Source organism: Pipistrellus hanaki (genome assembly GCF_964339955.1).
Source record: "Pipistrellus hanaki genome assembly, chromosome: 4".
Classification (NCBI taxonomy): Eukaryota; Metazoa; Chordata; class Mammalia; order Chiroptera; family Vespertilionidae; genus Pipistrellus; species Pipistrellus hanaki.
This window is the reverse complement of record NC_140506.1, coordinates 63236028-63248415: the sequence shown is the minus strand read 5'-3', so window position 1 is coordinate 63248415 and position 12388 is coordinate 63236028. Positions and strand designations below refer to the sequence as shown.

The following is a 12388-nucleotide window of genomic DNA, read 5'->3' as shown; positions in this document are numbered from 1 at the left end:
TTGGCTTCCTTTCTACCCCTTCTGGATTAACAGCCTAAAAGTACAAATGTCTCCCAGAAGAACAAACATCAAAATGTTAACTATGGGTAGTAAAAGTTCACATCATTTTCTTCTTTAAACCTTTCTATATCAAATATTATATAATGTACACACACTGCCTTAAAGAAACAGCAACTGTTACATTAAAAAGAAATGTGTTTAGCCGGGACTGGTTTGGCTCAATGGATAGAGCGTCGGCTTGGGGACTGAAGGGTCCCGGGTTCGATTCCGGTCAAGGGCATGTACCTTGGTTGCGGGCATATCCCCAGTAGGGGGTGTGCAAGAGGCAGCTGATTGATGACTCTCTCTCATCGATGTTTCTAACTCTCTATCTCTCTCCCTTCCTTTCTGTATAAAATCAATAAAATATATTTAAAAAAAGAAAAAAAAATGTGTTTATAATGAACCAAAATTAATTAAATATAAGTTCAAAATGTTTTTTAGGAATATGTAATAGTTTCAGTGGATTTAGAGATGCACTTTAATTTTTTGGTCTAAATGAGCATTTATAGTGATCTTCAGTTGTAATGAGAAATAATCTGATTTCTTAAAGGCACCTAAATAGGCACCCTTAAATATAAGTCTGATAATTAGGTAATAATCCAAATTACTAATGTTTTGGGATAAAGAAAACAATTTTAAAATTGTCAAAATATAATGACAACAATATCTCATTTGACCTGACAAACTTGCTTTATATGTTTAAGAGAAATTTGAAGATTAGCTAGAGAAGCATATTGTTAAGATGACTGTTTGAAAGTAATAATTCAAGTGTTACAATAGAATATTTAAAACAGATATTTTCATTTTAATTGATTCCCTACATCTCCAAATAACACATTCTTTGGATAACATGAAGCTTATTGTTCCCATTAAAAATAACTGACCTAAGAAGGTAGGGTTTACCTACTTTCAAAGAGACAGGCTTTAACTATAATAAGGAATTTTATCTCTATTTACTAAGCATTACTTTAAAATATTTTAAAACCAGGGATATAACTTACTCCACTTAGCTGCAACTTTTCCGTCTTTGGTGATATGCCACTCAAATACAGCATTGACTTTCTTCACCACCTCGTGCCCAACGTCCTTAAGACGACGACCTATTTCCTCAAATACCAAAGCGCTCTGGAGCTCCCCACCCTGGGAAAAAGAAAACTTAATTTTAGAAGTTATGTAAAAATGAGTCAAGGAGAAAAAGCATTCTAAAATATATGTACATTAAGGTGACTTTTCTAAAATCTATACCTAAAGGCAAACTAGTATGTTTTTCTTTTTACTCTAGACTTCTTTCACACTTTCTTTAAATTCATTCATTTCAACCAGAAATTCAGTCCTCTTAATAAGAGGTTTTTACTTTTATCAGAATTCAGAAATAATAGCTTAAAAGTAAATTAGAGAAAGGATATATGCACCCCTATGTTCATAGCAGCACAATCTACAATAGCTAGAATCTGGAAACAGCCTAGGTGCCCGTCAGCAGATGATTGGATCAAAAAACTATGGTACATCTACACAATGGAATACTATGCTGCCATAAAAAAGAAGGAATTCTCATCATTTGCAGCAACCTGGATAGAACTAGAGAACATCATGCTGAGTGAAATAAGCCAGTCAATGAAAGAGAAATACCACATGGCCTCACTCATTTATGGATATTAAAGAACATTATAAACTGACAAACCAAAAGTCAGATATAAAGACAGTAAAGCAATAAGCAGACTGTAAAATTACAGTGGGGAGAGTAGGGAGATCTGGGGGAGATAAGAGATCAACCGAAGGACTTGTATACATGCATATAAGTACAACCAATGGACACAAAACTCTGGGGAGGGGGGTACGCATGGGAGGGGGGGCAATGTTAAAATATGTACACAGATAATAATTTAATAAAAAAAAAAATAAAAAAAATAAAAAAGTAAATTAGGAAATAGACAACCTATATCCTAACTAACATCAACAGGAAAATATAGGACAAATCATTCCACTTCTGTGGTCTTATTTCTTTATTTGTAAAATGTGATTAAATTATATGAAGACTGAATTTTTAGCTCTAAAACTAATAAATTTGTTTTTTATCTTAGAGACTTCTTGAGAGCTATCAATCGTAAGTTATTTTAAGATCATAAGGTAACCTTGACATTACAAAATTAGTATTTTGGGAGACAGAGAATATAAACATTTTTATTAAGTCTCAGCATGCTAACAGAGAATAACAAAGATGTTTTTTCCTGGCTAGTGTGGCTCGGTTGCTTAGAGTGTCATTCTGTACACAGAAAGATCAAAGGTTTGATTCCAAGAATGTGCCTAAGTTGCAGGTTCAATCCCCAGTCAGGGCACGTATGGTAGGCAACCATTCAATGTTTCTCTTTCACATAAAAAATATTTTAAAAAATAATACTATTGTTTTTATATTTGTATACAAAGCTTTGTACAAATATTTAAATCAAGAAAGTCTTAGAATATTTAATTTTATCACTTATTTTTCTCCAAAACCTTGTTTGCTTGACATTTCTCATTAAACAATTGATATAAGTACTCTAAAATTAGAAAATTAATTATTTTATCTTGAAAGATACCCCAGTCTGGCCTCCAAAGAATTTTTTAAATGTATATGTTTTCAAAATATTATTTTTATTCTAAGCAGTTTTAATTCAAGAATTAAGAATCTTTCACAGCTCTTAATTTTCAAAAGTAGGATGAACATTCTTAAAGTAATTCTAACAGATATACATTCAGAAATTAGGAGATGGCTTGAATACCAGTTTTTATAACCTACCTCAGAAGGTGTCTTGGCTAAAACATCAGATGTTGGCACAAGATCCACATATGCATTTGAAATAACGATGTTTCCAGTTTCTTGGATCTTATAAGGGGTAAATAAAATAAAATAAACAATTCATTGATAATTCCGATGCAAACACTTCATGTGAAATAGTATAAAGTTAAAGAAAATTTACTTTCCCCCCTCATATAAAAAAGAAAATAATCCAAATTAAATTAAAGGTTCATAAATTAAATGTCAAGATGAATAAATATGAAGCCTTACTGATTTAATACTACTGTTATTAATCTAACCATAAAATCAACTGGAACGCTTTTTAAATAATCCGAGGTGCAGCCTGGGCACTGGTATTTGGGGGACTTTAAAAAACACACAACTGTGTGTATAATGGGAACCAAAATGAGAATTACTGAATTGTTGAAAGGTAGAAGGCATGGTCCAATATCCACATGAGGCAGTGGTAATCAAAGTTTATTTCTGCTAATACTCATCTTTTCAAAGTATTAATTCTAGTTCTTGTTTCAAATAGGAAGTGTACATAGCATAAACTAAATGCTTTTATCAAAACAAAAGTTCATTTATTACAGAAACTAAAATTTTAATTCTTAATAATTTATCTAAAATTATTTCAATGGCTATTCTTTTATAAAATTATGGTACTGCTACAAATGTACAGGAACATATCTAAAATTTAAGGCAGCATTTATCAAAACTGATCTTTAACTATCAAGATCATTATCCTTTGACTACTTCATATCATAGTTCAGAAAAAAAGAACTTCCAAATTTGTTCATTTTATTTCAAATTATATCAGTGAAAGGTATGAAAAAAGACAATTTATAAACAAAATACACTTTAGTAAATTACTTTCTTGTAACCAAGCCAAGCATATCATTTGGAACATTAGTTTAAGATGTTTCTTACAATACAATAGGAAGGAAAGAAAAAGGGAGAAAGGGAGGGACTGAGGGAAAAAGGGCGGGAGGGATGATTCTTATATATATAACTAGCAGAAAAAGAGCACATCTAATCACAGCATATTAGAGATAATGGTATAGCCTGCTTATGGGACTCAATAACTGGAAGTTGTTATTATTATTAACAGAGGTGTTTAAACTACTCAACACAAACCATCTATGCAGTATTGGTACATGATCAGGCCAAATAGTATCAGCTGGTCAACTGTGTTAACAAAAATGACCTTTAAAAAACTTACAAGTAAATGGACGGCTGCATGTCCTTTTAGTATTTTATTGGGGCACTGCTTAACAGCCTCAACCCAAAATTACTTAATTCTATAGGGAAATACATTTTGTTTGTCTTGTTATTTATAATTAATCTCAGACTTATGACATAATATGTTAATTTGTGAATTTTTGTGTGATTAAGATACAGGTGTTTTCTGACCTGGTGCATGACATTCATACATTTGAAAGTGGGATTTCCTCAGCCCACTCTACACCCATTAGCAGTCCAGCAGCCCTCAGGGGATGTCCCATGGGGAGCGGGCCTAAGCCATCAGTTGGACATCCTTAGCCCTGCAGCCCAACTTGTAGCTGAGCCCAACTTGCAGCCCAACTTGAGCATCTGCCCCTAGTGGTCAGTACACATCATAGCAAACAGTTGTTCCACCATTCTATCAATTTGCATATTACCCTTTTATTATATACTAATGGCACGGTGCATGAAATTCAGGCAAATACTGCCCCCATCCACTTGCAGGCCTGATGGCCCTCAACTGCCCCCCACTGCTGGCCTGTTCGCCCCCAACTGCCCTCCCGCCAGCCTGATCATCCCCAACTGCCCTCCCCCACTGGCCTGATTGCCCCTAACTGCCTCTGCCTCGGCCCCGTCACCATGGCTTTGTCCAGAAGGGCATCCAGAAGATACCCAAGAAGGTGGCCTGGTCTAATTAGCATATTATATTTTTAATAGTGTAGACTAGAGACCTGATGTATGAAATTCATGCAAGAGTAGGCCTTCCTTCTCCTGGCTGCTAGCACCAGCTTCCCTCCAGCACCCAGGACCTGGGCTTCCATCCGGCCGCTGGCAGGCACCTGGGACCTGGACTTCCCTCAGAGCCCTGGCTTCTCCCAGAAGGATATCTGGAAGGATGTCCAGACTAATTAGCATATTACACTTTTATTATTATAGAGGATTATCCTTTAGTACATTCACTAGTTTTGTCTCTATATCAGTAAAATTATTTTAGAATGCATTTCCTTTGGTTCTAATTCTGTTTTGAACCAGTTTTATCATCTTTTTGCAAGATGCTAAAACTGGTTCAAAACAGAATTAGAACCAAATGTTATTAATTATGTTAGTTCCCTCATAATTAATTAAATACATTTATGTCATGTTTTCATTTAAATCTCTCTGAGAGCCATATCTTTAATTTTTTGAAGATTATATTTTGACAACAACCTAACTGCTTGAGCCTAAAAGATAGGGTTGGTTGTATTTGCAGAATAGCTCTGTCACTGCTACACATACAGGAACCAGTTATCTATCTACACTAATAAAAGGGAAACATGCAAATTAACCATCACTTCAGACACCCCACCAGCCAATCAGGAGTATGCAAATTAACCTGACAAAGATGGTGGCGGCCCTATCCCCCAGCCGCTCTGGGCCTCTGGGCAGCATGCATGCAGGTGGGGTGGGACACCTGCTATGAGGGGGAGGGTGGGGGCAGAGGGAGCTATAAGAGTGACACTCCAGATGGAACAAAGACTGAAGGCTACAGCTGGACCGAAGACTGAAGGCAGCAGCCAGAGCAAAGGCCTGGGTCCCAGATGCCAGAGGAAAACCAGTGCTGGCAGCCAGGGGAAGGAATCTTCATGCAACGGGCCTCTAGTATATATACAAAAGCCCAGTGACCAGAACGGTGGGACAACCAGAACAGGTGGCTATGATGCGCACTGTAGCAGCCAACCAGCCTGTTCTGGGCCCTGATTGGCCCCCAAAACCCCGACTGGGGGCGGGGCCAGCAAGCCACCTGTCCGTGACCCCTCCCCCACATCAGCCCAGCCCGATGGACCCCAATTGGGGCTGGCTGGAAAGACCCCCATGTACAAATTCATGCACTGGGCCTCTTGTTCAAAATAAAATAAAAAACAAGGTACATAGGATCTTATTTCTAAAAAAAAGTTACCACTGATTATACAAAGACTTTACAGGTTTTTGTGTGTGTTTTGTTTGTTTGTTTTATGGAACAAAATTATAGGACATAGTGAAGTGGGTAAGAAAACAATATTCATACCTTGGTTTGGAAATGGATTCTATTTCCTTCCTTCCACATCTCAGTTTGTAGAGTTTGTCCTGGATATACTGGTTTTGCAAAACGAGCCTTCAAAAAAATGAGTTTTGGGATTGAAAATGTTTCAAAATGCAACTTTTCTATTTGTGAAAAAAAAAAATTGTGAGGGAAGTCAAAGAGCATACAAGGAGAAAAGACAGGTTTAAATATAATTTATAAAGCAATAAAAATAATATGATAAAATAAGTAGAGAAAGAATATAGTTAATATAAGTAAATTCTTTGTGTTTCAAAGTACAGAGTCAATAAATAGTGTTTAATCTTGGCAAACCCAGAAACAGAAACAGAATTATATTAAGTAGTACTACCACCAAAAGAGTTCAAATAAAATCAAAAACATGAGAATAACCAGTGCTATCAAAGGCAAGGTATCAAAAAAATGCATTTTCACTGCTATATGGAACACAAACTGATAAAAGCTTTGGGAACTGTTTGATACTGTACTACACTTTTTTAAGAGTGTATCTTTTTACTTACAGTTATGCAAAGATATTGTTCAGAGATGGTTTTCTTTGTCATTTATAATGGATGAAAGCTTGAATTCACTTAAAAGTACAAAAACTAAATGCTACCATCATGTTGATGTAGGTGTTATTAGAGTTCAAATGTATAATAGCCATTTAACATTTTCAATTAAATTAATGTCAAATTACAAAAGAGTGGAAAAAAAATTTAAGGTGAATCTCAAGTTTTTGTAAAAGCATATATTTTATAAAACAATCCAATTAATATGTTAAAATTATAACTGTATATGATACCCTTACATGAAAAATGTGTAATAGAGGTATTTTAGCTACAAAAAGAAAACGTGTTAATTGCCAAGTCAATGTAATAAAAATGTTTATTACTTCAGTATAGTACTTACTTTTTAAAAAGTCCCTAAAACTTTATCTTCTCTCTAAATGTTCAAATTATGCAATAATATGTGTATACCTTAATTGCCTTAAATCTTGAGACGTCATTGTCTGCAAACTGCTGCAAAACATGCCTGGCAGAAAATCCAAATGAACATAATCCATGTAATATGGGCTTGTTGAAACCTAAAAAGAGAGTTTAGCTAGATATGGATATATTTCATGTTTAAAAACCAAGAAAAATTTAAGATTTCAAAAACATAATCTTCTAACTACATTAGAATGAATTATACCTTCTATTTTAAGCAATATGGAAAATATTCTATAAATAATACCTCCTGGATGAAAATTATGAAATAAAGAAAAAGATAAGAAAGGAATGTTAGAGATATGGGAACACAAAGCATTGCTTTGTTTAGCTTGGTTGTAACCACAAAATCATCCAGGATGATTTCAATATCCTTTTTTATATAGATAATCTTTCCCTAACCTTTCAGTTTCTTGCTCCTTCCTCCAATGACCTTGACCTTCATAACTCAGACACTGACACACATGATCCTATCCTAGACCTTTCACTAGCAGGAGCTTCTTTCCACCAAAATCTCAATTTCAAGTACACCATTTTCGGAATATTACTTCCTATCTTTCAATATCCTTTGTATAAATGTATTATGAAAGGGCTATTTTTAAAATGTTACTTAAACTACAAGTCATAAGTAGCAATGTCTTTAAGTCTGATTTAGATAACTGAGCTAATATTTTTTCATTGGCATGTATTTTAGCAACTCACCTGCTAAACTAGCAAAGTTAGGATCAATATGTAATGGATTCCAGTCACCACTGAGGCGGTACAGAGCAGCCTGTACAGAGAAGAATTATAAATGTAACTAGTATCCAGTGCTTTCTTAGAATACATTAAAAGAAAAACAGGAAATAGGGCTGGTTATTGTATCTCAAATGCATTATAATGTACCTAATTGCAGCTTTGATTAAAAAATAACTATTTCGCCGAAACCGGTTTGGCTCAGTGGTAGAGCGTCGGTCTGCGGACTGAAAGGTCCCAGGTTCGACTCCGGTCAAGGGCATGTACATTGGTTGCGGGCACATCCCCGGTAGGGGGTGTGCAAGAGGCAGCTGGTAGATATTTCTCTCTCATCGACGTTTCTAGCTCTCTCTTTCTCCCCTCCTCTCTGCAAAAAAATCAATAAAATATATTTTAAAAATAAAATTAAAATAAAAAATAACTATTTCTAGCCCAAGCTGGTTTGGCTAAGTGGATAGAGCATTGACCTGTAAACTGAAGGGTCCCAGGTTCGATTCGGGTCAAGGACACATGCCCAGGTTTGTGGGCTGGATTCCCAGCAGGGGGAGTACAGGAGGCAGCCAATCAATGATTCTCTCTCATCATTATGTTTCTATCACTCTCTCCCTCTCCCTTCCTCTCTGAAATCAATAAAAATATATTTTAAAAAGTAACTATTTTTACCCCCCCCAAAAAAAATTAACTGTAAAGCAAATTTTTATAATACCTGACATTGAAATCAGTTGAGAAGGATTGTCAAATAATAAGAAGGGGTGTCAAGAACTATATAACACTGGTTACCACTACTTAAGAAGAAATTCACAAAAAGAAATCCATCAACCTATTCCCACTAAAATACAATAGAAATAATGTAAATGTTTACAGCCTTTTCTAACCAAGCAAAATGTATGCAAACTTTCTAAATAGAGTGTTTTAAATCAAATACAAAATGCAAAGTGATCAGGAATTTCTGTCAAATGATGAGAGCTCATTATTTATACAAAAAAAATTTGTTAACTTAATATTTGTGGTGCAGCAAAATAGACAATGCTGCTAAAAGCTAATAAAAAGTTCTATTCATCTGAGAAAGTAAAAGAAAAAAATTCCTCCATTATGTGTAGAAATTCAAGCTTTGGAAACTATCTAGTTTTTCTTATCTATAACAGGTACATTTTATTATTTCAGTAACCCAAAAATAATAAAAGAGCATTGGTGGTCTTTTTGCACTGTGAAACCTTGAAACCTTTTCTGTGTAGTGCCCTTAAAAAACTGATTTCACTATGAAGCTTTAATTGAACACACACACACACACACACACACACGTGCATTCTTAAGAAACTGATAAGAAACAGACATTGCTAAAACATTTAAAGGAAAAAACTAATCTGAACAAAAAAAAAATATATATTGTTCTCTCCATCATCTGATTATATAGTGCAGGGGGGTGGGGGTGGGGGGGGAATACAATATGTACCAACCTTAATTCTTTCTGGCTCATGAAATTACTAGTATATTTATATTTGTCAGAAAATATAAATCTTGCAGAAGTTCTCACATCCAGTATATCAAAATTAGCACAAAAAAGCAGTGGACTTTATAAATAACGTGCTGTCATCACAAGCTCACTCACAGCACAACTTCAGGGCTTTGCCTGTTCTGTTCTCTCTCTGCATGGCTGTCTCCTGGCCACTTCAGGGAAGAATCTTCAGGTCTCCCAAAAACAAAGCTGTTTTTCTCTTCTTTGTGGCTACTCTTTGCTTCTTAAATAAATCCTTACATGCTCATAGCATTTGTTACCTGATAGGGTATTTTATATCTTCCATCAGAGAACAAATTATTTATGTCAAAAAAAGAGATTAAATCATCTACCCTTTCTAAGATGCTTTATTTTGCCTGTATGCTAAAGTTAGCATAATATAATCTGATTCCAACCAATGCAGCTCAGTTTCCTTCCCAATAGAGAAAGGGATGACTAAAATTTGCCTTTTTATTCTTTACATCCTGCACTCTAAAGCTCTTATGAATTTCTTCACTAGTAAGCATGACAGTCTCCCTAAGGCAAGTGTTCCATCACCAGCGAAGCCCGATGCTCTTTGAAGAGACTACTGAAAAGCCTTTTTATATTATCTTTTCATACCTAGTGAAGAAAAAATTGATAAGTAAAAATTTAGAAAGAATGAATTCCAACGACACTATATATATATATATATGTGTGTGTGTGTGTGTGTATATATATATATATATATATATATATATTTATTTATATTTATATTTATATTTATATTTATATTTATTTATTTATTATGTTGAAGGACACAAGCACTATAAGGTGTCAAGTTATAAATTAAAAAGTGTCAGAAGTCAGGTGGATTTATCACTTTTAAAATATACAATCTGCCCTAACAGGTTTGGCTCAGTGGATAGAACATCGGCCTGTGGACTGAAGGGTCCCAGGTTTGATTCCAGTCAAGGGCATATACCTTGGTTGCAGGCACATCCCCAGTAGGGGGTGTGCAATAGGCAGCTGATCAATGTTTCTCTCTCACTGATGTTTCTAAATCTCTATCCCTTTCTCTTCCACTCTGTAAAAAACGGAATAAAAATTTAAAAAATAATAATAATAAAATAAAATATACAATCTCACCTGATTAAGTGAGGTGGTGTCTGTAAGTACAGCATCAGGATGTCTATTAGGTATGGCCACAGCTTCCTGAAATAAAAAAATACTGTATGTTAAATACCAACAAAGTAACTTTTATTCTCTTTACCCAAACTGGCATTTTATAACCAACTATGTTTTAATATAATAAAATCTGCAAGTTGGATAACAATTTTTTTTAATACTTTATGTTCAGGAGATAATGTTTAAAATTTCATAACTGCTAGCTTCTTCTACATTATGATTTCCCTATTTAATGAGAGGGATCACGGAGAAGAAAAAGGTAAAGATTGTTTTCCAAATGCAAAAGATGAGGACAGATATGAAAATTAAACAATTCACATCTAAATTAATTTAATCTTTAAATTCACTTTACTAAGAGTATAGATCTCTTTGCATTTATAGCCTATTTGGAGTTGGTTGAACTTCTTGGATGTGTAGATTGTTTTGCATCAAAGGCATTATTCCTTCAATTATTTTCTACTTCTTTCTCTCCTCTCACTCTGCTCCTCCTGTTACTTGAAGGTATCCCATGTTTCTTTGAGGCTTTTCATTCTTTTCTTTTTTTCCTTTACCTTTTTTCTGTTCTTCAGATACATACTCATAGATAGGTGGAATAGATATATCTTCAACCTTTTTGATTCTTTCTTTTGCTAATTCAAATCTACTATTGAGCCCCTCTAGTAAATTCCTCATTGCAATTATTGTACTTTCAGCTGCTGAACTTCTATTTGGTTCTTTTTTTAATATTTTCTATTTATTGACTTTGCTTGATGAGTCATGTCATCATATATTACTTCTATAAATAGGGTTTACTTTCCTTCTTTAAATAAATAATAGCTGCTCTGAAGTCTCCATCTGTTATTAGATCCTCTCATAGGTGATTTCTGTTGCCAGTTTTATTTTGTTTTATTTTTCTTATCTATCCATGGATCACTCTATCTGTTTCTTTCATGTCCTATTTTTGGGCTGATAACTGGACATTTTAGATAACATATTGTAATAACTCTGGATACTAGTCGCCCTTCCCTTCACGGCTTGTTGTTATTAACATGTTAATTTATTTGATGATTTGACTAAACTATTTTAATTAAGTCTCTCTCTCCCACAGTGTGCAGCCCTGATGTTGCTTCTCAGATGGTGCAGCTTGCCCTGTGGTTTTATTAGGGCTCTCTACGTTAAACTGTCTGTCTCTTTTGGAATCCCACTCAGCTGATGGGCTCCACTAGCTGCCAGATGACTGCTCTATTATTTTCAACAATACTTTGGAGCATAAATTGCTCCAAGGTCTGATCCAATTAAAGTCAGGCGTCTTTAAAAGGATAGTTAGTCTTTGGGGCTAGTCTTAGAGATGTGTTATGAACCAATGAGGACTCCACTTAACTGTCTCATTCTGTGGTCCTCTCTAGTAGTCTTCCACTTGAACAGAGGGATATGGGTTTGGCTGCACCTGCCTGAAGTGAAGCTTCTACCACATTGAGCCAGGGAGAGAAAGGAAGAAGAGAATCATGGCTCAAATGCCAGATTCTCACTGTCCTTGCCAAGATATAGATCTTGAATAGATATTTCTTCATTTGCTAATTCCCTTAAAACAATTCCCAAAAACTTTAAACTTTCTTTTTTCTCATAATTTTTTACCAGTTATGATTGTTTCACAGGGGAAAGGGTCAAAGGAACTCACACACTACATTCCAGAAGCAATGTTGCTTTTATAATACTTTATCCCAGAAGAATATTTATTACAGTATCTTTATGACTTCACATAAATTAGAAGTAAAGGCCATGTTAAATTAGTGTAAAATACAAGTTCTAAAATATTTTTAGAATAAATATATTTTTACATAGATTTGAGAACTAAAGAATAACTGGAATTGTCTTACATAAGAGAAGTGCTAAAGCCATTTAATGAATGAAGATTTTCATTTCCACAA

General features: G+C 34.6%; 1 protein-coding gene across 1 annotated transcript in view; it reads right to left on the bottom strand.

Annotated features, from left to right (window-relative positions):
• The window catches only part of HSD17B4 (hydroxysteroid 17-beta dehydrogenase 4), a 70128-nt gene that overhangs the window by 12221 nt on the left and 45519 nt on the right, over window positions 1-12388 (bottom strand). Inside the window, exons 17-22 of the mRNA XM_084880466.1 lie at window positions 10443-10508; window positions 7787-7856; window positions 7076-7182; window positions 6087-6173; window positions 2819-2905; window positions 1044-1182 (exon numbers count right to left, since the gene is read on the bottom strand). Of these exons, the coding sequence (XP_084736592.1) occupies window positions 1044-1182; window positions 2819-2905; window positions 6087-6173; window positions 7076-7182; window positions 7787-7856; window positions 10443-10508 (556 nt within the window). The remainder of the gene's footprint in view (window positions 1-1043; window positions 1183-2818; window positions 2906-6086; window positions 6174-7075; window positions 7183-7786; window positions 7857-10442; window positions 10509-12388) is intronic.